This window comes from Diachasmimorpha longicaudata, chromosome 18 (genome assembly GCF_034640455.1).
Source record: "Diachasmimorpha longicaudata isolate KC_UGA_2023 chromosome 18, iyDiaLong2, whole genome shotgun sequence".
Lineage (NCBI taxonomy): Eukaryota > Metazoa > Arthropoda > Insecta > Hymenoptera > Braconidae > Diachasmimorpha > Diachasmimorpha longicaudata.
In genome coordinates, this window is record NC_087242.1 from 2,460,923 (window position 1) to 2,488,856 (window position 27,934).

At 35.9% G+C, this 27,934-nt stretch overlaps 2 protein-coding genes and 1 long non-coding RNA gene across 10 annotated transcripts in view; 2 read left to right on the forward strand and 1 right to left on the reverse strand.

The window, feature by feature from the left end:
- Utx (Utx histone demethylase) overlaps positions 1-10,402 on the forward strand; it is a 68,189-nt gene extending 57,787 nt beyond the window's left edge. For 3 of the 4 annotated variants that reach the window (XM_064137221.1, XM_064137224.1, XM_064137225.1), the window contains 5 exons: positions 605-760; positions 1,218-1,642; positions 2,280-3,972; positions 4,869-5,247; positions 6,088-10,402. In XM_064137221.1, the coding sequence (XP_063993291.1) occupies positions 605-760; positions 1,218-1,642; positions 2,280-3,972; positions 4,869-5,247; positions 6,088-6,303 (2,869 nt within the window). In that variant the 3' untranslated portion in view covers positions 6,304-10,402. The remainder of the gene's footprint in view (positions 1-604; positions 761-1,217; positions 1,643-2,279; positions 3,973-4,868; positions 5,248-6,087) is intronic. The other variant, XM_064137222.1, reaches the window with a different exon arrangement.
- A 146-nt stretch (positions 10,403-10,548) lies between these two features.
- Positions 10,549-27,923, reverse strand: LOC135170977 (adenylyl cyclase 78C). 5 transcript variants are annotated; one of them, XM_064137228.1, is made up of 17 exons: positions 27,904-27,923; positions 27,134-27,420; positions 25,608-25,855; positions 24,635-24,792; positions 23,149-23,338; positions 21,840-22,024; positions 21,443-21,641; positions 20,256-20,414; positions 18,140-18,369; positions 17,000-17,136; positions 15,634-15,952; positions 14,164-14,441; positions 13,034-13,837; positions 12,515-12,752; positions 12,304-12,430; positions 12,140-12,246; positions 10,549-11,783 (listed from the first exon to the last, which is right to left on the reverse strand). In XM_064137228.1, the coding sequence occupies exons 2-17, from the start codon at positions 27,190-27,192 to the stop codon at positions 11,307-11,309; spliced, it is 3,915 nt and encodes a 1,304-aa protein (XP_063993298.1). In that variant the 5' UTR covers positions 27,193-27,420; positions 27,904-27,923; the 3' UTR covers positions 10,549-11,306. The 5 variants fall into 5 exon arrangements, with proteins under 5 accessions (XP_063993298.1, XP_063993299.1, XP_063993300.1 ...); XM_064137229.1 differs by having other exon boundaries at positions 27,891-27,920; XM_064137230.1 differs by having other exon boundaries at positions 27,134-27,182; positions 27,891-27,915.
- Positions 15,846-17,353, forward strand: LOC135170981 (uncharacterized). Its single transcript, XR_010300466.1, has 3 exons — positions 15,846-15,977; positions 16,153-16,643; positions 16,792-17,353. It is a non-coding gene; the product is annotated as an uncharacterized LOC135170981 (long non-coding RNA).
- Positions 27,924-27,934: the final 11 nt, after the last annotated feature.

The following is a 27,934-nucleotide window of genomic DNA, read 5'->3' on the forward strand; positions in this document are numbered from 1 at the left end:
ATTGACACGACAAAAAATACAACATTTGCGTTTTATAATTAGTTAATGACTCTCAATTCTCCTTTAAAAAGTTCAGAAAAAATTTCGAGAAATTCAATTTTTCCCACAAAAGAATTTTTTAAAATTTTCAATCCCAGGAAATTAAAAAAAAATCCTGAAAATCTTTGCCAGAAAAGAAATTTCTAAATATTTTTTCGGAAACTTCAAAAACTGACAATAATTGAAGGTCACCAGAAGTAAAATATTCTCACACATTTCCATTTAAAATTCATAATTAAATCAATAGGACATAATTCACCAGAAATAATTAAATTGAGGAAAAAATTGATTCCAAATATGATCGATTTTGCTAAAAATTTTGCAGGATTTTCAATTATTAAATTCACTAAAACCGTAGGGCTACCAAATAAACAAATAATCATAAACTTTAATCTCCATGTAAGGAACTCTAATGAACTTTATACTCCATTATCTGCATAGTTAATATAACGAAGTGATTCCCCATCCCTGATGTATGGAAAATGGATGGCTGATCAGTAATCGACGACAAAAGTCAATTTACTCATGTCACTGATAAAAAATATATCTTTTCAACTCCCAACAGGGGAAATAATAATACACCGTGTTCATCTAGTCCGCTGGGAGGACTTGGAGGCGCCAAGTCGAGTGGCAACGCACCGATGAACCCATCTCTTCAGCAGCGAATTAATTTCCTCCAGAGCCATCTGAGTCAAGCACCAATGCCATCAATAGCAGCTAAGTAAGTGAAGTTTCATCAGTAAATCTTCAAAAGTTTTGCCTTTCGATGGCCGTCCCTGGGGGCAAAATTATTAAATGATCTGTCAAGATTGTCAGGTCATTTATACCATAATTATCACCGTAGATCAATACGATCATCAAAACAAGAGAAAACTATATGAATATTCAAGTTGACTAACACTGATTGACAACTTTCCATCATTTTCCAATCCTGTGAGGACATTAGGCGCCTGATTTCGACCGAAAATCAAAGTCGACGGACTATTTTTCTCCCCATCGACTCCAAAACAATCGATACATTCGATAAATCTCCCAAAATCGATCAAAAACCGGTTCAGTAATCAGAAATATTCGCAGCTAATCCCCAACAACTTCATCTGTACTGACGTGCTCCCCAAGTAACCCATCCACACCTATCAATCACCACAACTAATCACCACAATTTTTTTTTAATTAAGAAGACGGCAATTGCCGTCGATCGAGGAAGCGTGGAATTTACCGATAAGCGCCGAGATGTCGTCCCGTCAGCAGCAACAGCAGCCGCCCTCAAATACTCCAGGTTACAAATACGCAGCACCTCCAGCTGGCCCCCCACCCCCTTATCCCCAGAATCAACAGCAGAACATCAACAAACGTTTCAAGCCCGAGGATCAACTCTCCCCAGGATCAGCTCAGCCACAGCCTCAGCAGCGTCCACCCACCTTCTACCTTAATTCTCAGCAACTCCAGATGCTCCAGTTTCTCCAGCAAAATCACGGAAATTTATCGCCCCAGCAGCAGGCCCATCTTCAACAACTCCAGGTGCAGTACAGATCGATGCAGCAACACCAGCAGCAGCTGAGATTACAGCAACAGGCTGCAGTGCAACGAGGCTTAAGACCAGGTGAGTCCTAGTTAACATTTCATTAACAGATTGATTTTTATTTCATCAGGTCTATGAACAAATCATTTTTCTTTTCGCTCGCGAAAGGAAGAATTGTAATCAAATGTCCTGGGTTTTCAACGTTTTTCTTCAAAAAAGAACCCAAAACGATAATTAAATTCAAGAAAAAATTGCGAGTCCAAATGTGATTGAATTTTCTGTTAAAATTTGTGTAATTTTTGATAATTTTTTCATTTGCCCAAAGGGTTCAGGTACTTTAGCAACACAACAAGACCCAAAAAAAAATTTCAAAAATCTGTGATGACAACAATTCTCATTTCTCAGTGAATTCGATACTTCTCAATGTTTTCCCTATTTGCGTAAATAAAAATGATTGGAAATAGGATAATTTTAAATAATTAATATCGCTAATAAGTGAAATAATCAATTTTTCTGAATCAATTCATCAATCAACCCTTTCAATTAAAAAAATCAATCAACATAAAATCATTCCTCCATCAATTCTTAAAAAAAAGAATCAATCAACCAATCAATTATTCATTACATTCCTTCAATTGAATAAAAAACCAATTTTTATTAACTACTGTAAATAACTCCAATATAAACAAAACAAATGAAAAAACTCTTAAATTTCCAGGTCAGTCAGGTTTTCCCACGGGTTACGGTCCTCCCCAGCCCCCTCAGCCAGCTGTAATAAAGAGCTACGGAATGCCCCAACAGCCCCAGGGTGGTACAGTAGCCCTTCAAACAGGTTTCACCGACTCCAACACATCCTACAACACCCCAGCAACTGGTAATGCCCAGTCAACTCCAGGAATGCCATACAAATCTGCCTCAGATCAGACCTTTCCCCGTCCCCAGTTCTCCCCCTATCAGTCCAACCAATACGCAGCCCAGGGTTACACCCAGATCACCTCGACAACGAGTAGTTACCCAGAGGGTGCAGCAGGTAACAAAGATCTTGGAGTAACTGATCAAGAGTTGACAGCCCTTCTCTCCCAGAAGGACATTGCTCGTTCCCTGGCTGAGGATCTTCTCAAGCACTTTGGCTCCGAGGATCTCGATCCCAAGGACACCTCAAAGCCCCCAATAATTAACAATGGCACCCTCTCCTCGGGTCCCTTCTCCCCCTCAAATCTGGACGACGATAAAATCAAGGAAGTCATCAAGGAAGTCAAGGCAGAGAAGGTGGATCCAACGGAGAAGATCAATCACACCAAGGCCCAGACGACGGAGACCATCAAGTGTGAGGCTACATCCAGTACAAATAAAATTGACTTTCGTCCTGAGCCCGTTCTGAAGCTCGAGAGACTCTGTGAAACACCAGTTGAACCGGAATTCTCCATCGACATGAATGCCAATACAGTTATTGATGCATGCAGGGGTCAGGGGGTCAAGGGTGTGCCAAATTGTTCGATATTGTCAGACAGATCACCACCACCAGCACCACCAGATGCTCCCTCACAACGTCTCACCAAGGAACAACTCTCACCACCAGCTCCCAGTGTCTACCTGGAGAACAAAAAGGACGCTTTTAGTCCACAACTTCAGGAATTTTGTTTGAAGCATCCGATAGCGGTTATCAGGGGACTTGCAGCTGCTCTGAAACTTGATCTTGGATTGTACTCGACGAAGACACTCGTCGAGGCTAATCCAGATCATGGTATCGAGGTGAGGACACAGATGCAGCAGACGAGCGATGAAAATTGGGATCCAACGCAGGCGAAAAAAGTCTGGGGATGCATCAGTCACAGGAGTCATACGACAATAGCCAAATATGCTCAGTATCAGGCGTCGAGTTTTCAGGACAGTCTCAGGGAGGAGAGGGATAAGGCACAGGGTATTCATTCGGCAAATCTATCGGATTCTGATTCAAAGGATTCAACTGGTGTTGTTAAACGTAAGAAAAATGCTTATGGATTACCGGGAAGACCTGGATCCAAAATGCTGAGATTTGGAACTAATGTTGATTTGTCGGATGAACGTAAGTGGAAGTCACAGCTACAGGAACTCATGAAACTGCCCGCGTTCGCCAGGGTTGTGTCCGCTGGTAATATGTTGAGTCACGTTGGGCATGTTATCTTGGGTATGAACACGGTGCAGTTATACATGAAGGTGCCAGGTAGCAGGACTCCCGGACACCAGGAGAATAATAATTTTTGTTCTATTAATATTAATATTGGACCTGGGGATTGCGAGTGGTTCGCTGTGCCCGATGCTTATTGGGGGGTTATACAGGCATTGTGCGAGAGAAATAATATTAATTATCTTCATGGGAGCTGGTGGCCGTCTCTGGAGGATCTGTATGAGGAGAACATTCCGGTGTACAGGTGAGACTCGGGGATGGGGTAGTTTTTTTGCGGGGGGCTCATAATTTTTTTAATATGTCCAGTGGGAATTGAACGGTAAAGTGGGAACATGAGATGGTTAACTTATCTTGGAGGGAGTTTTTGAGGGATTTCGCGGAATCTAAGGGACATAGCGAAATTTTTGTTATGACATTTATTGTAGTACTCAGTTCGGTCTACAAAAAAGGTTCTAATGAAAATTTTTGCATCTCGCCTAGATTTCGAGATATTTATCAAAAATTATTTGAGTGGCGAAGGGAGGAAACGAGAGAGATAAGTTGACTCATTTCTGAGTTGAGTTTTTGAAGAATTTCTCCGAATCTAAGGGAGATACGGAATTTTTTGTTATCACATTTGTTGTAGTACTCACTTCGGTCTACAAAAAAGTTCTGATAATAATTTTTCCATCTCCCCTAGATTTCGAGATATTTATCAAAAATTATTTAAGTGGGGTAGTGAGGAAACGAGATAAGTTGACTCGTTTTTGAGTTGAGTTTTTGAGGAATTTCTCCGAATCTAAGGGAGATACCGAATTTTTCGTTATTACATTTATTGTAGTACTCACTTTGCTCTACAAAAAAGGTTCTAATGAAAATTTTTCCATCTCCCCTAGATTTCGAGATATTTATCAAAAAGTCGTCAATCGTCAAAAGCAACTCATCCCGCTTTCCTCTCTCCCCTCACATTATTTAACCACAAATCAACTTATTAAAAATATAAATTATTTATTGAAACCAAACTATACATCGCACGTATCTCATATTAGTATACGAAATTATCCCCATATTTTTGAGCGAAATATATTTTCAGCAGAAATAATATTTTCTCTCAGTGATTGACTCAACATTCTGAAATTCAAACAATTCTTCTCCTCGCAGGTTTGTTCAGAGACCTGGGGATCTCGTGTGGGTGAATGCCGGGTGTGTTCACTGGGTGCAGGCTGTGGGATGGTGTAATAATATCGCGTGGAATGTCGGCCCACTGACGGCCAGGCAGTATCAACTGGCTATTGAGAGGTACGAGTGGAACAAACTCCAGAGCTTCAAGAGCATCGTACCCATGGTTCATCTCTCCTGGAATCTTGCGAGGAATATTAAGGTATCGGATCCCAGGCTTTTTGAGTTGATCAAGAATTGTCTGCTCAGGACAATGAGGCACTGCTGCCTCATTCTGGAGTTTGTCAAGAACAAGGGGGTCGAGGTGAGATTTCACGGACGCGGCAAGAACGAGGCGTCACATTATTGCGGACAGTGTGAGGTGAGTTGAATTTTTAAAAATATTAATATAAATAAATGTCAATCTTGTTGGGTTCTTGTTCTTATCTTGTATCTGAGATAAATTCATTTTGCGAGGGTCTCCTTTTTGGGGAATATTTTTTCTTATTTTTTTATTGGCTAGACAAGTCCTGTCATTTTTTATCTTCAATGAACAATTTTTCGTTTTCAAAATGTTTTTTTTATTGGAATTTTTTTTATTAAGAATTGAATATTTTTAATATTTATTTGTTCTCTTTAAGTCTTATTTCATAACTTTCTTTGGATTTTTATCGCATAATATTTGAAATCCCAGTTTCAATGTCTAATTTTTTTTGTTAAAAATTGATTTTTTTACTGGGAAAACTATTTTGAGAAAATGTAATGGGATTTTTACATATTATTATTATGGGCTGAATGAGTATTTATTCATCTTGATAGATAAATAGGTCACGAGAATTTTCCATAAAAACGCAATTTTTTATCGAAAAAACTCGCCTTCAATTTCCTATTTCTAATCTCTCGTCCATTAAAAAATTCTGAAAAAATATAGATTTGATTTATTAATTGAAAATTAGTTTTTCTAAAATATCTGACATGTAAAACTTCATTATTCTCAAATCACTAATCACCCAGCCTTAAAAAAATATGGAAAAAAAAATAGAAATTCAATGAAATTCCCCTAAAATGTCTGACACTTTCATAAAAAATCTTTCATTCTCCAAAAAAAAATCCAGTCTCTTAGTGAAAGTCTCAAATTCCCTTCCAACTCCAAACTCTTCCCAATAATTTCCTCCAAACTCTTCCCAATAATTTCCTCTAACAATCAATTAATTTTTTTCAGATCGAAGTCTTCAACATTCTCTTCATCCGAGAACAGGAGAAACGTCACGTAGTTCACTGCATGGATTGTGCTCGTAAGCAGTCGCCCTCGTTGGAGGGTTTCGTATGCCTCGAGGAGTACCGAATGCGTGATTTAATGGAGGTATACGATGGTTTCACCCTCCACACGTCAATCTCCCCAGGTCTGTCAGTGGCCCAATCGAGTCAGGCCTCCTGAGGCTACATGCAGCACAGATACCTCGACTACCTGGGGACACTTCAGTGAAGCCACTGATCCAACGGGAATTCACCTGGTTATCTGTGTTGTGAGAGTGCTTTTGTACAGAGACTTGACATTTTTTTTTTTTTCGGAGATACTGTTCCGATCCCAGGGGATTTCCAGGACCATTTTGAGCTCGAAAATGTCCCTTTTAGTTAGATACATTTGTACAAAAATTTATTAGCTTAATTGTGATAATCCAACTCCAAATTGATTATCACACTCGTCCCTTTGCATTCACTGGGACCTGAACATCAGATAATATTGAGCCAGAGGATTATTCATCGAATGAACGGTGAATTATCACTCTATAATTCAGTTAAGATACAGTTTATTCGTTTTTGATTAGTTTCACTGCCAACTGTGAATAATTAACGTTATTGTCGTTGTGACGATTTTTGTGCAAATTAATTGCTCAAAGAGTGAGAGAATTTTTGTACAGGAGAGTAAGTGGAAAAGTGGAGAATGATTTTTCGTAAATATATCGAGTCCTAGGGAAATAAAATGGAAAGTGAACGTCATTTTTTGGGCGTCAGTTGGAAAACAAATTTGGAATTTAAAGTGAAATTTTGGGATTATTTTAGCCATTCTAATTTTTATAATTTGTAGTGGTTAGTTCACTTGATAATTAACTCAATAATTAGGACAATAGCGGAATTTTCATAATAATCTTGTTTGTAGGGAACAAGAATTCCTCGAGAAAGTATAAAATTTTTATAAATTTTACAAAAACCAGAGCTGGAGGTGAGTTGACTCGCCTCATTTTCCCATTTCACTGCGGAATTCCCGTGGAAATGTTCCTTTATTGAATTCTAGGATTTCAAAATATTTGAAAATTTTACAGTCTCACTTGGATTTCGAAATATTAAAGAAAAATGAAATGCAGAAATAGATTTTGCGAGATCCTTTTGATTTATGAGAATTTTTTTTATTTATGCGATTTTCTAGACGATTAATGAAGACTAATTGACGGAACAAAAACGTGAATTTCACTTTTTGAGAGACTTTTTTGACTCACATATTTTATTTTCCAAAGAAGCTGGCGATTTTTTCTATTTTCTTTTAGTGTCCAATTCGGCACAAAATAATTTATACAAAATTTTCGCTGTTATCCGGAATTTGATAATATCTATGATAAATTTTTCACTTTTCTGCTGAAATGTGGGATTAATAAATTCAGACCGAGGACTTTTATAGAAAAATTGATAATATTCGGGTGTAATTTTGGCACTGGTGCGCTTTAGCTGCCTGCAATTGCCCATAAATCATGTTTTTAGTCTATATCCATCGAGAATACATGAGCTATTTTATGCTCCAACGTATCGAAGAGACAGATATTTTTACAGTGTTTGATATCTTATAATGCACTCGTTTTCGTACATGATAAACAGTAGATCAATGAGGTCTTAGTGATATTTGATAAATTGAAAATACTGAAATTCCATTGTTCACGATTTATCGATGAATACAATTGCGATAATTTCATATTATTCACTTTATCAATTACCTGGACAAATCGAGATCATATTATTTCGCATAATAAACACCAATCGAACTGCAATTGTGATGAGAATCGAGAAATGATTGAAATCGTTTCATTAAGGTAGACAAATTAGTCTGTAATTAAACATTTGTAATGACGCCCAGGAACAGATCATAAATGAATTTTTATATTTGAGAGATAATTGATGGTAATATTGAGTGAACCCGCAGCAAGTTATGATCTCAAACGCACGAACATTGGCAGGTTCGCATAATTAGCTCGTTTTTTCATTAACTCTAATAACATCCCCTCACCCTCCCTCTCTCCCCCTCTCTCGACACCTGTCAATGAATTCGGAACTGATTTGACAACTTGAGTAATTTCGTTGAATATCTAGTAATAAATATGGAAATTATATTTAAATGTAAACGTTAGAGTTTTAGGTAATGAAATTAATTACGACGATTCAATAGTTAATTTTTCTTTTATTGCTCGATTATTTGGGAGTCAAACACTTCTGGTCTTTGAGGATTTTATTTCGATATTTTAAGAATCGATGTCGAGATTTCTGGAGTTTGGTGGGAGGGGAGGGATGATATGGGGGATTTATCGTGAGATGTTAATTTTTGGGGGCAATTGGAGAATTTTTTATCGATTTTTTTGTGTTGAATCGCTCATCAGGTCGGTCTGGAAGGACTCGATCTCTTCAATGTTCTCCCCAAATTCTCAGTCAATCTCGATAACACAAATTCTTCCTTCGTGATCGTACCCTCAAAATGTAGTTCATATTAGTCAACTCAAAAAAAAAATTGTACAGACACCAAAACTCAAGGGGAAAATAATGCATTTGGATGCTGGTCTCGTGAGCTGGTGTATTTTGATAAAAAAAATTAAGAAACAATGAAGTTCAGAGACAAGAGAAATAGAAATCAAGCCTGGGAGTAAAAATAAAAGAAACATATTTTCGCTAACGACTGTACGAACGATTGAATCTCATCAGTGCCCCCTTTGTCTACGTAAAATGTAGAGGAAAGAGGTTGAATAATCTATCTATAGATAAAAGAAAAAAAATTATTTTTCACCGAATGAGGAACATGCGCATTCCTATATTTTCGAATTCACTCAATTAAATGATATAGATGAAACTAGGAGGGACGTAGGAACCTCATACGTGTGCCCCAATGATCGATTGAAAGAAATAAAATCACGATACTAAGATAATTATCATGAGTAAGCGAGAATAAAAATGAAAACAACACTGCCAAATTGTGATACACGAATTTTTTCCCACCTAGATGAGAGAAAGAGAGAGAGAGACAATTTTATAATGTGTAAAGTAGATCCTGGAGACTGGCCCAGTGATGCCCTGAGCAGTTGAGCAATTATTCTAGTTACCAAGACGTGTTTATGATTCCCCCCTCCTCCCCTCGTAATTGAAATAAATAATTAAGAGTGATGCTGAGTGCGTTGGGGAACAGCTCCAGGGATTCAACGATGTTCTTGAAGATGATTTGAAGATATTTGAGTGGAAAACAGATTTTCTAGAATTTTTTGTTCATTTAAAAAATGAAAAACAAAAGATGAAAAGGGTCGAGAAGGAAATATTAACTTTAAAAAATTTATATATTCAAGTATTAGATATATTTGAATATATAGATTTTTTTTAATTAACATATTCAAATGTTATGGATAAAGTAATGCATAACTTTGAAAAAAATACCTCGACTTTTTTTTGGAAAAACGTTAACGAGATAATTTGGAAAATCATGGAGATGAATTTTTCGTAAAAATCATCGATTCACATATCTCATTATGAAATAATTTCGTTAACGACTAATTACATCAGAAAAGATGCGGAGTTTTTCGATCCAATCGAATGATTATTGGTTTACGTACTTGAAAAGTTCATGAAAATAGTTTTTCACTGGAGTATCTTCATCAAGACAAGAGTGAAGGCCCAAAAAATAAAAAACCGCAGAAATAAAAAGGCTAAAAAAATCGCTAGAATATTTTTCAAGACCAAGTTTTACTGTTTTCGATTGAACAATTGAATTAAACAATCGAAAAATAAATAAAAAACAAATCAGTACTTTTCATATAACTCTTGACAGCCCACGGGCTCTTTTATGTATATAATGTTCATGTGTACAGTGCCTTTATACATAAGAGAACAACTGAAATGAAGATTTTTATGGACAAAAATAACTCGACCCTGCGAATATATAAATAACAAATATCGTCGATTATCTTCATTTTTATCAAATAAAAATAAAAGTTTTGCATTACGTCTCAATTCAAGATAATTCGTGTAAATTGGTACTTGAATTTATTGTGAAACTGTACAGTAGATTATTTAAGACGATAAAATTGCACTGTAGCTAGCCTTATTGATACCATTAGTGATGCTAATTGATTAATTATTACGATTAATCCTCCAATCGTGGATGGAAGAGAATTTTTTTTTTCTTTTTTTTTATTGAGTTTCCTCCATTGTCGGGGAAAAATTGTGGAGATCTATTATTGCAATTAATATTGTGTTTTACCATTACGATGTAATATAACGGTTAAAGCTCATCAGTTGCTTATTGATTTTTATTTTATTCTTTCATCATTATCTTTATTGCAGATTCATCGGAATTATCACGGTTTTTCATAAATCTTGATAATTACTTCATTCTATTTTAATTTTAGTTTAAAAATATCGATTTACATTCATCAACTGTCCTACTCTATGAGTTACTAACTATTCAATTGATTTATGTACAGTTTTATTTATTTTTCAATCAAGGAAATTTAATATTTTTGATTGGAAAATTCATTAGCAGTTTATTTACAAAAAACTAACGAAACTAAATATTCAACTTGTTTAGTTTGATGAATATCTCAGAATCTAGGGGAGATAGCGAAATTTTTGTTGATACATTTTTTGTAGATATTTTATTTCTCTATAAAAAAGGTATGAATGAAAATTTCACTATCTCCCCTCGATTACGACATTTTCATCAAAATGTCGGAAGTGGAAGTAGTAAACACAATAAGTCATTCTCACTTTTGAACATTAGTATTTTGAAAATATCAGGGAATCCCTGGGAGATATCGAAATTTTCAACTGAATCTTTTTTGTAACTCTGCTCTAGCTACACAAAAAACATTCTCATGAAAATAGTGATATTTCCCTTGGATTCCAAGATTTTTATCAGAAACCAATAGTTTGATACAGTTCACCACATTTCATTCTTTCAAAATTAAACGCAGTTTTTGTTAAATATCTCGAGATCGACGAGAGATAACGAAAAAATTGTTTATATACTTTTTGTAGAACACCTTTCGCCCGACAAAAAGTTCTCCACAACATTTTCGCTATCTCCCACGATTTTCGAAATATCACCAAAAAACTGTCTGCAGTTAAAAAATTTGTTTCTTTCCTCTTCAATGATTATCTCGCCAATAATCGCTAGTCTCTTCACTAATTACCAATTTATGTTCTCGTGATTAATGACATTTGTTTCCTCCTCGCTTGTACAACCCCATAAACAACAGCAGCTAGACTTCTGCAGCTGCTACGACCCCTTGGTGCCCCCTCAGGCTGAAGTGTATCCCTTCCCAGCACGAAATAAGTCTCCATAGTACCCTTTCCCTTGACCTCAATCATCCCCCGTTTCTGGGTCTGATATCCTTGAGATTCCAAGAACTTTGCGGTTTCCTTGGGCACCTGAATCTTCCCCATAACCCCCGTGGAGTCCATCCTCGAGGCCTCGTTGACTGTGTTACCCCAGATGTCGTAAACTGGCTTACGAGCACCGATTACCCCACCTACGAGGGGACCGCAGCTGATGCCCACTCGAAGATCAAAATTATTAAAGGAATGGACGTTCACGTCCTCCAGACGGAGACGCATCGCCACTGCGTAGTCCACCAGCCTGCAGAGGTGGTCTCTATCGTCTTTCGATTGATCCTGAGGGATCGGAGAAGTTGAATACAATAATTCAATCGACGAAGTGATAAAACGAGATGAGTCACTCGTGACTATCAACCAGTTTTTGATGAATTTCTCAGAATCTAAGAGAGATAGCGAAATTGTTGTCATGACCTTTTTTGTAGAGCTACTCAAGGTCTACGAAAAATGTAATGACAAGAATTTCGCTATCTCCCTTAGATTCGCAGATATTGTTGAAATTGATTATTGATTTTATTTCATGCCTTAGTTTAGTGAATACTTTTTCGACCATCATTGGTTCCAATTTCATTGAACATTAGATTTGTTTTGTGGATCATGGGCAGATGGTCTGAATGAATAGGGGTGATAATTACACTTTGACGGGGGTTGAGACCAGAAGCAGCCATGTAAGTAGCACCAACAGTCTTGATCTTCTCGATGCAGTGGAACGGGGGCTCATCAAGAAGTTCATCAAAATCCGCTGAAAATTAAAAAAAAAATTATTCTCCAGTTTTATTTATCGGGGATATCATCTCACCGATTATTTCATTCAACAATCTGATGCACTCCATCCCCTTATTAACATCCTCAGAGTAGAATTCTGTAAAGTTGGGGACACTGGCGAACATCACTCCGACTCTCTCCCTCTGCTGGGAGTACAATTCCTGCGAAGAAACGAGGATTAAAAAATAATTGGCCACATGATAAATAAGGGAACAACAACTTGAAGAGGATGATGGTGGACCCACCTCTGGGGGACGTTCAGCAGTCAGGAAATGATGAGCTACATGATCAGGAAGAATATTCTTCAGCAACTGCATGTTGTTGTGCTTCGACTCGACCATGTCCCCGAGCTCTCTCTCGGCCTGTTGCTTCCACAGGAAGTCCAGCCTCGACGTCACCTCCACGAGTCTTCCGTGGTACGTCACGACAACCAGGAAGACGACTAGAAGTATCAGCATCTGGACGGAGAGTGGAATCGCAGCTCTAGCATTCGAGAAAGACAAGAATTTTTTATTTACTTTTCAAGAATTTTTGGGTTAAAAATCACAAGACTTTTTTTCTTAATTAATTTTTCTAAACTCTAAGGGACTATAAATAAATAATCTTTTATTATTGCGATAAATGAAAGGAACTTCAACTCTAGGAATGTTCTGCTTCGATGAAATGAACATGTCCTTCCACTGTACGACAAAAAATTAGCAGAAGATGATAAACTTATTCCCCATCAGGAGCTCAAAAGTCAAATGAAAAAGTCTCAAACTCACTCATCGCTGTCCTCAGGTGTCATGAAGAGTTCCTCATGCCAGAAGAGAATGAGAACTGCATACATGACAACAATCATGGAAGCCAGAGCAGTTTTGACGAGATAATAGAGCTTCAAAGCTGATGCTAGAGCAATCAAGCACAGGATCCACGTGAAAACAATGTACTCAGGTTGGAGGCAGCTCCTCCACTCATTGCCACCCCCTTCAGAGATGCTCCCCACTGCCTCCAAACTGGACAATACTCTCCTGGACCTGAAGTGTCCCTCGTGCCTGGGTATGAATCTCCTGTAGTGCCTCTTGTGGCCAGAATGTGCATCATATCGATAAAATCTGAAAGTTTCCCTCCCCCTGTCGCTGAAGACGCCATTGTCTTTGTCATCCACTCCCACAGTCGAGTTGAACGATCCTGGAGGCTCCTTGAGGTCTCCAGGGGTAGGTTCGTCGTCCAGAGCTGCCTCCAGAAACTTGACGATGAGGTTATTCAGTCCTGGGGGGACTGTTGTGCCTTCTGGCACCTCTCGAGACACTTTTGATGGTCTCAGTCGTAATTCACTGATACTAGGCACGTCTGGGGGTGGATAACGTCCCGAAGGACATGCCAGGACTCCCACCACTGATGTCATCGCCATCAGCATTATCAGACTGCAGGTAAATAACGTCCTGTGCATTTTATTGTGGACCAGCATTGACGAGGCGTGCTTCAGGTACTCAGGAAGGGTTTTGAATTCCTCTGCCATCACGAGGATCGAACAGACGATAAACACAAAGGACGTGAAGAGGAGGGACCCCCAGAGGATTATGCAACTGAAAAACAATTCAGAGACGTGAGAATATGGGGTAAGTTAACCAATAGGGGAGACCTGGGCATTATGGGGCACCCAAGGGAAGGGCAGCCATTTTGGTTTGTTCATAATGCCCAAATCCCTTCTTTTGGACTTTTATTTTTGATCCTGAAAGGGTTCATTCAGGTCTACAATGCACTGGGGGTGGGGAACAATGGGGTACTCTCAATAAAATAAAAAAAAATTCAGAAATTTCTCAAAATTGAATTGAAGAGACAAAATTATGATAGTTAGACAGTTATCATGTGAATTTTCATTTTGGGATTTTTTTCTCGTGTTTCGTCTTACTCTGAAACAATTACTGCCTGACAAACAGCGATGAATATCCATATGACAAAACAGCAGGTCATGTTGGACTTGAACATGTCCTCTCGAAGCTGTCCAAATTTAGACTCGAGGCTGTCGTCGTTGTAGCGCAAGGTCCAAGGGTTTATGTTTGCCAATCTCATTCTTCTGTTGCTGGCTGTTTCGTAGCCACCAGGTCGTTTTTCACCAGCACCATCGTCGTCCTCGTCGTCCTCGAGATATTCGGTCTCCAGATTGCTGATGGAGTTGGCACTATTTAACTGAAAAAATAGTATATTACGACACAAGGCCAGAAAGTTGGATTTCCTGGCGTGCGTGATAGAGGGCCGAGGCGAAGCCGAGGCCCGCATAGCACGTACGCCAGTGAATCCGACTTCCTGGCCGTGTGTCGTATACTATTTTTCTTGCTCCCCACCCGAAAGTGCGGAAGACCATAAATATCTTAATATTTAATAAGTGGTAACACAATCAATGGGAGCCCGCCCGACTTTTGCAAAACCGAGGCGAAGCCGAGGTTTTGCTGGTCGGGGCGGGCGAAAAGTGAGAATTGCATTCAAAAAATTTCCTATAATTGCTGCAGAAAAAGTGAAATCCAGAAAATGACTATTTATAAATATATATGATTTTTTCATTTATTTTGATAATTATTCTCCTTATCACAATCACATCGAGAAATACTAAAAAAATATTAGTAAAATTGTCAGGCAATTTTACTAATATTTTTTTTTCTCATTTTTCTTTATGATATGTCTTTGTTACAATCTTATACGTCGTTCAGGGACTGAAAATTCTCTTGCAGATATTGGTTAAATTAATGCGCGTACATAATTTCAATTCCATTTTACATTCTTCAAACAATGGGAATATCATGTACTTCATGAGGTGCATCATGTACTTAACCAAATGTTCTCGTTTAGAACTTAAATTCATTGGAATTCAAGTAGAGTCGAACGAAACAATGACGTTAATCCATCAAATAATTACTCAATTAATATCAAATATTTTCAGGTTCGTGATGCATGTTAGTAAAACTAAATCATAAAATTAATTCTCAGAAAACTGAGGCTATATTCCAACAGAGAACCTGTCACATTTGTGTACAGTCCTCGCAACAGTCCTCGGGAAGACCGCACTTTCGGGTCGGGGAGCCAGAAAAAACATATGGGTAACGCGGGCCACAAAAGGCCTTGTTCCCGGAGCGAAATCGCGCCGGGAAGACCGCACTTTCGGGTCGGGGAGCCAGAAAATTTCATTAGTTAGTAAATAAATAAATAAATTAATTAATTAATCAATCAATAAATAATGGCGACGTTGAAAGACGGCTCAATGTCGGTGGTCTGGCGGCTCAATGTCGCCCCCCTCCCCCTTCCCGATGTTGGCGAGTGAAGCCAGCAAATAAATAAATCTTTGATTGAATTAAATATTTGATAATATAAATGCAAATTCAATTACATTTTCAAATGGAATTTCTGGTATCCAATCAACCCCCACGTCCTCCTCATCCTTGGAAGTATTCGTGCTGTTACACGTCGACGACAGTGGATTCGAGAGCTTAAAGCTCTTCTTAGATTTATTTCCAGTCTCGTCCTCAGACCAGACCTTTGGCTTCGCTGATGGTCGTCTTCTGGACCTCAGGGGCTCAAGTTGTTTTATCAAATACGTCACGACATTCCGATCCTTCAAGTAGTTGTCCCTGTCCATACCATTGCCTGGCTCCACGTCGTAGACCTCGTTCAGGCAGGACAGGGTGTCAGCTGATATGTGAACTCGACTGTAGACAGGAGAAATAGACAAAGGTAATAAAATAAATAAAGTTGTCTTGGCTTAGAGGGTTCATTTTATCGTGGCTAAATGGACTCGTCAGTTGGGGAGTTTGGTGACCAATTTATGAAGTAATGGCGGCACCTCCAGTCCTTCCAATATGGCGATGATGTTATGGGCGAACATAACCTCTTTCAAACATTGTTGTAGAGCGTCCAGGTCCACTGGGAATTAGCCATAAATATTTTGAAGATGGAGTAATTCATTGGAGACAAAAGTAAATAAACCTTTGGACTTGACTTCGACAAAATGGAGGCCATGAAATTCTCAGGAACGTGCAGGGACGTGAGGAGGTGGGGCTCGAAGGTTCAAGATTTTTGTACCTAAATTAGTGGCCATCTAGGCCACCATTAGAGTCCAAATTATAATCCAATTATTTTGTAGGGTAAAATGATAATTTTGGAAAACATAAATTGTTAAGTTTTAGTCAAGATAATTATTGTGGTATGAGAATGAGTTTTTCAAAAAAATTAACATTTCGCCCTAGAACATGTGGCCACTTAAGGGATAGGAGCGAGGCAGGATACTAGAAAACACGGGGAAACCCATGAAGGAGAACCAGAGGAAATGAACCAGTTCGTTCCCTCGTCTGGTCCCAGAAGCGGGAAATGTGAATCGTGTGGACAACAAATGGAGAAATCGTAAGAAAATGAACTCTTCCTGTAGAAATAAGAGACGATGTCACCACAAATAATTCATAAAATCACTGATTTCATAATCATAAATTTTCAATTAGTTGAAATCAATTTCTGAAAATCAGTGACATGAATTCTATGACTATTCTAACAGCATTCACGTGGTGCAGATACCTGGGGTCTTCAGGTGACTTAATGTGGATTCATCGAAGCAATTAATTAGCTACTGTGAGACTAATTACAGAGGTTTAAATAGAATACCTTCACATGAAACATGGAAAACTCCAAAAAGTCCTCGACATCTTGAAAATAACACAGAGAAACACAGGAATTAAGTGAGGAAAATAATGAATTTTTTATACCCGGGGATTCCCCCGCTCTCCAAGTGATTGGCGAGGGTGACGTCGTAACTCCACACGTCGAATTGCCACTTCCGGAGGCCCAGAACGCCGCACAATACCGAACCACTGTGGATGCCAATTCTCATGTCCAAATCCACCTGGTGAATTAATTCCATTAACGAAGATATTAATGAGAGAGAGAATTTAGAAACTCAATTTCGTGAAATTAAAAATTGTAAATCATATTACTAACATGTAATATATAACATATAATATGTTACATAGTGTAATATAACATATTTGATGTAATATATCATGATGTATTATAATATATTATATATTATTATTAATAATATATTAATATACCGCATATTATCTGAATGATTTTTATAATTTATTTTCACTTTATTTCTCTTTTCATTTAATTGAAATAGTTATTTTTCAAAAATTTCCAAATTTTGTACCAGAATTCTTCTAAAAAAAATACGAATCCGCTGAAGTGGGTGCGACCTGTTGAGGTCAATTGGGGTCAGTTGGGGGAATTTAATAGAAATCATTACATAAAAGTGATATCAAAATAAAAATATTACACTCAACGAAAACAGAAATTCATTTGTCCCTCAAAATCGAAGTTGGAACAATTAAATTACTATAAATAAACAGACGAGAGTTTACTTCACCAAAATTATTATCATCTTCATCATCAACGAGCCCAATAACACAGATTCCAACAAAAAACCTGATCAATAAAAAAAATTGGAGATTTAAAAAAAAAATGAAAAATCACTGGACAGATCTGTTTCAAAATCTAATCAACATCGAGTTATGTGAAGATCTATCGATCACATCCTTAATCACTGTGTTGATCATTTGTTATTGAAAAATTGGTAATGAACATTTGGGTACATAAATTGCCCCCCCCCCCCCCCACACACACAGGGGCTTTGGAAAATGGTACTATAAAGATTTTAAAGATTTCGAAAAGTGAAGATACGATGGAAAATCAAAATTCAATTTCCGGGGAAATTACTATAATTTCCCTGTTTCGAAAAATTCATAATATTTAAATAACAATCATAATTGTAGGCACATGATAAACAGAATTATCATGAAATAATTTTTTTTGATTTCTCTGGCGATCATAAAATAGCCTGGAGATACCTTCTGAGCATATCGAACATCTCTGATCGCCTTGATCATCTCCAGGCCCATCTCGACACAGCAGTGGGCATGATCGCTCCTCGCTGTTGGCAGACCCGAGACGCAGTAGTAACAGTCCCCGAGAAGTTTGATCCTCAAGCAATGATTCTCCGAGGAGAGTTTGTCAAAGCGGGCGAAGAGACTGTTGAGGACCTTCACGAGCTCTTGTGCGCTGCATTGACTCGCGAGTGCTGATTAAAAGTGATAATTAATTAGAATTTTTTGATGGTTCGCAGGGGCGTTGGAAAGACGTTGTTCAGGTTGTGGTGTGAGATGGGACCGAAGTTGATGGGAAAGGATCACAAGGAGATGGAATTTTTGAAATTTGGGTGCTCTTTAGGGGTTTGATGGAGCGTCGGGGGTCTAATAATCAAAAATTCCGATTTTTAGTTTTGATTGTAAAGGAAATTTTGATTTTTTATTAAGACGCTGTGTTAAGATCTGATTTTTAATCTCTTTTGGGAAAATAAATGATAATTAATTAAATTTAATTAAGTTATTAAATAAATGATAATGATAATTGAGGAAAAAATACGATTCCAAATGGGATCGATTTTTTTTTAGAAATTTTCTGTAGTTTTCCAAAATTTTTTAATTTACTAAAAGAGTAGTTACCGTAATATTTATACCATTTGACTTTTCTATTTAATTCCCTCGAGTCAAAATATTTTTTTTTCTATTTAATTTTCTCGTTTCATCAAGAAAATTAAATGAAAAAATTCTAGTGACCGAACCCCACAAAATTCCATTAAAAAAAAATTTAATGGAATTAAATATCGAAAAAATCGATGAGTTTTCCATAGGATATTTTTCCAGCTGAAATCCCCTGAATCGTCTAGCGAAATCACTTTTTTCTACGAATTTTTCCCACATGTGTAATCCCGCCAAAAATAAAAATAATGAATGTCCAAGCATTTGCAAAAATATCGCGATTCCTCGCGCATGCAAAATACTCTCCAAAAATTTCGTAACACCTGGGAGACTCTTGCAGTCCCTCAACCGCGAAAATTCCGCAATTCTACAACTCAAAACACTCTCAGGGTGTCACGAGAGAGACAGATGAGTAGTTGTGGATATATAAAATCTAACGAGGTTTATTTTCAGATACGAGACATTTTTGCTAATGTCAGCGACATGACTGATGTGTACTTTGGCGAGAGGACAACATCAACGTCACAGCAGTTGTTCCCATTTGTGTAACTAAAAATCAGCCGACGAAAATTTTTAAAAAATTGTGTGAATTTAATTTTATAACGAGAGAGTTTTAGGGAAAATTCCATTGGATTTTTTTCTACGGAATAAAATAGTGAGAATTTAATTTTCTAACGAACGAATTCGATAGAAAATTCCATTGGATTTCCTCTTTCGGAATAAAATTGTGAGGATTTGATTTAAAAACCAGCGAATTCGATAAAAAATTCCATTGGATTTCCTTTTTCGAAATAAATTTGTGAGAATTTAATTTCAAAACCAGTGAATTCGATAAAAAATTTCATTGGATTTCTTCATACGAATTAAAATAGTGAGAATTCAGTGCTATAACGAATGAATTTTATAGAAAATTCCATTAGATTTCTCCGGGCGGAATAAAAGAATTTAATTTCCTAGAGGGAATTCAATTTCCCAATGAGAGAGAGAAGGGGATGAAGCGAGGGATAAACGCAAAAAATCTGTAAAAAATAGTTCTACTCATTAGCAACAATTGAAAAGAAATCGATGAAAAAAACAATAAAATGTAATTTTTCGATGGGCTAAATTGTTTAAAAAATCGAAATTCCCCGAATTTTCTCACAGAATCGATGAAAAACACTAGACTACAATGAAAGCTCTACCCCACGTCACTAAAACCTTATTTAAATTGTTCTATCTCTGAACAATTATAAGAATTTATCAACAATCGGAAAAAAAAGATAAAATATAATTTTTCGATTCACTAAATTATCTAAAAAATGGAAATTCGCAGATTTTTCTCGCAGAATCGACGATAAATATTAAACTTCACTAAAAGTTCTCCTTAACTTCATTCAAATTTTATTTAAATAATTATAAATATAAACATAATAATTATAAACATTACCTGTGAACCCCTTAATATCCGCGAACAAAATGCTGACATTCTCGTACCGATGTAAATAAATCCTGTGGAATTGATTCGGGGTGAACGAAAAAGTTCCTCCACTCGCAGTTTCCCTGGCGATGTCTCTTATCATCTCCTTCGCTACAAAGTCTGGAAGAACTAAATAAAAAAATCAGTGGATCATTAAATAAACTATAAATGCTAAACTGCCTCCAAACAAATTAAAAAAAAATTCTTTCATCACTTTTTCCCTTTTTTCAAGGTTTTTATCGTACGGTGAACGCTTATCATAAGTTGTGATTATTAATTTTTAATTGTTGTGGGAGAAAGTTGAATTGACTTGAATTTTGTGATTATAAAGCTTCCGATCGGAAGGAAAATCATGAGAATTCTCCGTTTGACACAATTTCTTTGTCCACCTTCAATAGAGCCATCTCGTTATTTCATCTGAGAATTGAAAATCGATTGTTTTATTAATAAACCACGGGATGACGGGGTGTTGATAGACGGGGAGAGTAAATCGACTGTGAATACCTCGATTGACCCTTTTAACACTTGGATGAGTGAAGTTCTCGGGCCAGTGATTTTCTCCCGCGAAGAATAACAAACGTGACAATTACGTTATTTGCGAAAATTAAAAATTCGATAGAAATTTGGTTTTTCTTTCATCACATCCGCTTGACCGATCGATACACTTTTTTATCGATACGAATAACTGATTTTATTGGGTAAATTCACCCGAGATATTCACTCCACTTAATTTATTTTTCCTCAAAATAAATTGGGGAATAAAAAAAAATTTAAAAAATCGTGAAAATTACTTTTTGAAACGGAAAAGATTAAAAAGTTTTTAATTAACAAAATTCTCAAAATAAATTGAGGAATGCGAACACCAGAAAAAATGCGGAAATTACGGTTCCGCAAAACGTAAATATTTGAAAGCTAAAATTAATTAATTAATTGAAAAATTCTAAAACAAAAATCGAATTCTTTAAAAAAAATATTTATCGTCTCGAAATTCGAAAGAAATTTCGGATTATTTTGGTGTTAAAAATGTAGGATTTTTGAGACAAATCAAATTGAAGAACTCGTCAATTTTCGGTCGATTTATCGCGGAAAATAAATAAAAAAAACAGATAATTTTCGTGAATATATTTTAGAATTTGAATGTAATGTTCTCGTGTTACCAGAAAGTAAGAGTTTCTCCTGTCGATTATTCTCATTCTGGGTCCTCTGTCGGGTTTCCATGGACCTGTGGGTCTCGAGGAAGGCCTGACGTTGACCCCTGTCTGTCAAATACTTGGTGTACATCCCCACGAGATTGACAGCGACGTAGAGGAGGATATTTGTTGTTAACATTCGCAGGATGCACATTAGATCTTGAAGCTGAAAAAAATTATTTTTATCAATTTGTGAATTGTCCGGATGACGAGGGGCCTCGGGAAATAACAAAAAGGGCCTGAAAAAACCTCACAGACGAATCGAATTTAATTAAAAAATTTAATTCAATTCAATTCAATAGGAAAAGGGTTTTTCGTCATTTTTTCCTCAGCATATTTTTCACGATTTTTCCCTCAAACTCACATGTTTCTGATTCAAAAAAATAGTCGCGATGGTCATGATCATGTGCGTCAGGACTGTTCCAGATCCAGCGACGACGCACCACCTCAACGGCAGTGGTAGCATAGCATATGGTGCGTAAACAACGAAAAGAATGTACCACATCATCCTCTGTTGTGAATAGAAATTCAGTCCAGCAACAACAAAACCTGCAGATAATTAATGATTTTTAAAATTTATTTAAATAAATTTTTAAATTTTAAATTTCAATTTTTTTAAAATTTATTTTCAAGGAAAAGAAGGACTTCAGGGATTTTTGCGGGAATAAACGTGGGCTTGGAAGGATCACTGGACAGCGGGATCGATTAGCAGTTGAATTATCGATTGATTGATCACCTGGTCATCGATTAACGATCAATAAGTCATCGATCAATTGTTCGAGTCGATGTCTAATCGACTAATCATCGGGAATCGAAAGATCGACTAGCATGATCGACTGAGGATCGACTAGCAATCGAATAGTGATCGACCATCGACTGCCCAGTGATCAACACTCGACCATCGATTAATCGATTGATGTTGAAGGATGACTGATGTAAAAGAAACTCGACTGGAAAATCGATTTATAGGGAGATATTAATGCAAATCTGCGGTTTTAGCAAATTTAACAATTATCGAAAACTACATAAAATTTTTTTAAAAATCAATTACATTTGGAATCGTAATTTTTCTCTTTAAAAAAAGGCATACGACACTTTTGTCAATTTTTGAGGGCATATTATATATTATATATCATATGATAAATCTTTTATATATTAAATATTATATATTATACATATGATTTAATTTTTTCATCATTAGACATAAAAAAATCAAAGAATTTTTTCCAATTTTATTCACACAATTAATTCAACAATTTTGCAACGAAAAATATTCCATAAAAGTGTCACTACCGTCTAATTATTGCTCTCATAATTAAAAATATCTCTGTAAACATATTTTTTTTTTCACAGTTGCATAAATCTTCTAATTTCGTAACCAAATAAAAAATAATTATTTAAATATCCGCAGATAATGAACAACACGTAGCGATGAGGATTGACAAATGAGACAGTGACAACTGGAATTGTAAAAATATAGTGACAAATGGAATGAAGAAACTAACGAGCCAGATTTTCATTTATTTTAGTCTCAAGGTAATTTCCTCGGTGGATAACGTATTTTTGGGATTTTTCGTCTAGTTATTGGGTCGAGTGAGTGAGATAGGGCTTTTATGTTTAATCATGTTTTATGCTCCTTAAATTCTTGTGGTTGAATGATGGGGGGCACTGACCTTGAGTGTTTATTAACAGCCAGGTAAATATAGATGCCCAGTAGAGGTAATTGTTAGAGAACCAGCGCCACAGACCCAGGATGCAGACAACTAGATTTGCCAGCATGCAGCACGACACCCAGGACAGGGTCTCGATCAGGCCACTGCTCTTTTCCGTTCTCCGGGATATCCAGATTGATATCAAGGCTATCTGAAAGGTCGGGGACGAGGACAGTGATTTTTAATGAATTTTTTATTGTGACTTTTGGAAATTTTCATTAGCGATTTTTGTTGTGATCGGTGAAGTTAAAAGTTAAAAGTGAAGTTATCTCGGCGATGAGTCGGTTACGAGGGAAATTGTATGGGACATTTTTTATGGGGATTTTTATAATCTACAAAAAAGTATTCTTGAGTTTTTGTCGTGGAGTGAGTAGTTTTTGAGTTATTGCGAGTCAACGACTTCAGAATTTTGGATTTTTTTTTATTGATGTTTGAGAGAGTGGGGAGTGGGTCTAGGACGTTAATTCAGAAGAAAAAATTCGGGGACGGAATTTTCAATTTTCCGGATGATGTGGGTGATTTAAGAATTGATTGTTTGATTTTTAAAAATATTTTTTGTAGAACTTTCGTATGTTAGAAATTTTTTTTGCGACGTTTTCGTCTGAGACGATTTTTTTTTGAAAATAATTTCACAAATGAGTTTTTTTAATGATTTCCAGATAATTATTTTTGTCTTCCTTTGACTGAAGAGTAAAGTAAAAGTAGCAGAGCTACGGAGGTCTGTGATAGTTGTCATATGACAGTCACCCTTTGCATAAATATTATTTTTCTATTTTAATTTCTATTAAATTCATTGATCGTATGTTTCCAAGTGAATTCCGCCAAATTTATCTCCTCATAAACTATTACATTAATAAACAAATCGCGCAGTAATAAAATACTAAATATATTGGCCGAGCATCTGATATATTAGTATAACTTGACAACTCGACCTACTATCCGTCGGTTCAGCTGTTTGCCCCGACTTTCAGCCGCAGTAAAATACCAAAAAGCAATTTTTTTTCAACAAATCATCACACATATGCACATACATACCCACACACAGACAATATTTAAAAACCGGATTTTCGGGAGGTCATTGACATCTAAACATTTCCAATATTCCAAAATTAGTAAACAAAAAAAAATCACAAATTCGATTCAAAAACCAAAATATTCATGAAATTTTTCTCGTTATGGAAAACTTCTTGTGATATTATTATTGTTAGATAAATACGTCACTAAAAAAATGGTAAATTGTCATTTTTTTATTGAAAGAAAGAAGTTAATGAGGTCCTTTTCGTTGTAAATGTCCAAAAGTCCTATTAATTTAATAAAAACTGACGAATAAATATCTCCAAAACCATCGGAGATACCAAAATTTCAGAGAAAATTATCATCAACATTTTTCGTGTCTTCAGTCGACCCCTGAATATCGTGGAGAATCGATTGCAAAGGGCTCACGTACCTTCAATCCCAGATCGACAACATTCAACATAATTAATGACTTTTGCCTCTGACGACTCGAGTATTGAAAATAAGATTTTTCTAGACTGGGGCTGTGGAAACTGGTGGTTAACGATGGACAAAAAATCCCTTTGTACAACAGGCCCTTCTTAAATACATCTGAAATACAATAAAAATGATTATTAATGTGATTATCTTGGAATTATTAGAATATCATGATAATTAGATGGAAAATAATATTTTTTTTCTCACTCGATCCCCTAGTTTTTTACTAGTTTCTATCGATTGTGTTTAAATGTTTAACATCAACATTCTGTAGATTAATATCGCTAGACAAAATTCATCAGATTGTTATGTTGATTATATCATTAGATAAATGTCATTAGATTTTTTTAGTCACTCATTATGTTAAAATGTCTATTGAGATCGTTTTAATTTATCTAAACTAATTCTTCATCTGCAATCAAATATTTAGAATAAATTCAAAATTATTGTAACTTTTCATTAATTCACATGAACTGTTTATAAATAAATTAATTAATTTGAATCTTCAATACGAAAAATTCCTCAGAAAAAAATGACATCATTAGACGTTTTTTCTTATTCATTACTTTAAAATATTTTCTATAAAATGACTTCAGTTATATTTTTAATATTTAAATGTGTTTTTTTTTTTCATTAAAATTATTTAAAGTTTATTAATAAAATATACGCACTAAATTACAATTTTATTGAACATTAATAGAGTTTGAGAGATGTTCAATAAAAGTTTGTTGGAGTTCACATCCCAAGAAGGCAAAAATTAATTTGATAAATTAATTTTACAATTAATTTGATAAATTAATTTTACAATTAATTTGATAAATTAATTTTACAATTAATTTGATCTGAGGAATTAATTTGATTGACATAAAACTGATGGAGGGTCACCCACTGACCAATCTAGGGCTACACGAGAGGATGGGGTTGGATACCTGGTTGAACCGGCGGCTCCTCGTCCTTCTCATGCTTCTCCTCGAGGACAACTTCCTGGGGTGCAACGACTATCGTTATTTCCCCCTGGGGCTCCTCCTCCTCGATATCCGGTAGATCGGAATCCTCGTGAGGTCGTGCAGCCGCCGCTAAATTACCCCAGGCTGCCAGACCCTCTCGACCGAGCCTCTCCGACGTCAGTTTCTTCACCGCTTTAATCCATAAATGTTTAGTCGGCGTTATCCGTAATCTGGAATATTAATTACAAATTTCAAGGGGTCAGGTAATTTATGGGACAATTGAAATTCCTATTTTTATGAAAAAACTATTGAAAAAAAATATTTTGCTGATTTTTTTTCCTATTAAAGGGTCTCTTGGACATTTTCTATTCAAAAACCGTTTCCTAAAGCTGTGAGACTCGTCAATAGAATTTTTTAAATTGTTAGAAATTTCTATAATTAATTTCGTTCACGTCTATTAAGAAAATTCCTCAGCTTTGCTGCATTTTTTTTTAATAGCAAATGTTTATTTTTTTAAATCTGTAGAAAAAAGAAATAAATTTTATTTTTTGTGAACTTATTTCTATAGATAGAATTTCGATCGAAATTCAGGGACGATAATTTTCGAAATCTCAGTTTAGAGGACTTTCTAACGTTGGAATGAAGTAGAAAAGCTCAAAAAATTGACGTCGAGGAATTTTCGATAGACATTCAAATCTGTTAAAAAGCTGGGGAGCTTCACTGCACTTTTTTTTAAATAAAAAACATTTATTTTTAAAAAGCTGTAGAAAAAAAAATGAATTTGATTTTCTGTGCACTTATTTCTATAGATAGAATTTCCATCGAAATTCCCCGGCGATAAATTCCCAAATTTTCAGTCTAATGGACGTTCTCACGTCGAAATAAAGTGGAAAAAACTCAAAAAAATTTCGTCATGGAATTCTTAACAAAATGTCTATAGCGAGGGGGGAATTTATCTAATTTTTTATATAAAAGAAATTTTCGATAGATATTAATGTCTATTAAAAAATTCTTCAGCTTCGCTGCACTTTTTTATAATAAAAAGAGTTTATTTTCCAAAAATCTATAGAAAAAACATCTGATTAAATTTTTTATGCGCTTGTCTCTATCGACATAATTTCCATCAAAATTTCTCGAGATCATTTTTTGAATTTCTCAGTCTAATAAACTTTCTAACGTCTAAAAAAAGTTAAAAAATCTCCTAAAATTCCTGAATTCTTAATTTAAAAAACTACAGTCCCATTTAATTAATTCATTTTCCAAATTCATTCATTAATTTTTTATCAAAAAACGCTCAGCAAATTTTCCAATTAAAATTTTCAAAAAATCGAAAACCCTTGAAATTACCCCAGAAAATCCACCAGAAAATCCACCAGAATTTTCAACAACATAATTTTCCCTCTCATAAACAACAATCCCCTCATAAATTTCTCATCACCTCTGCAATAACATCTCCATCCTCCATAAACATAAACAAAAAATCCATTAACTCGACAGTAATTACTCACTCATTGCAGCTTGGTACGTCTGGTTCCAGCATCATGGTCCACGTCTGTTCTGTAATCATTATCTCTCGATGACGATAATGTCCCTGTGTACCCCACAAATTTTCTTCCAATTTAATATCCGTAAATTTATGAAAATAAATTTTGCTCCTCAAGTATCTCCCTCACATTGCCATTAATAATTTGGCAACAACTGATCAACGAGACTTAATATCTCGCATCCGATGTCTCAATCACTCACGATTGAATTTATATCGATTAACTAATATACCATCGATACAAATTTTCACCTGAAATTAATGAAGAATTTTGATTGATGGACTATCGTGTGGCACATCACCCAATCAGTTTTATATTTTTCCCAAAATTCTCATTATCCCTCATTACTTCATGACCGCTGTCAACGGTGGATGTAATGAAGCAACAAGTCAACGAGTTCAGTGACATTCGAAGCAACACCAATTCAGCCACAGAAGCCCAGGCATTTTGTATTAATTAATTCATGTTACCAATTAAATTATTCTCATTAGCAAGTGATTAGTCTGATCATTACGCTCATCCAATTCCCATTTATCCAATCAGATATTCCTGATGATGCGATACAATCCGCTGGATTAGTATATCTAAAACTTGAAATTCTCGATAATTTTCAGTTATTAGTTATGTAATTATTGGTCTAGTGGGGAAAATGTTAATCATATCAGTTTTTTTGGTGATTAATTTTTTTTTTTAGGTGGGGGTGAGAGGGGTTGTTACTCGCCTCTTGGGTTTACCTTTTTAACCGATCGACACTCGACGACTAAC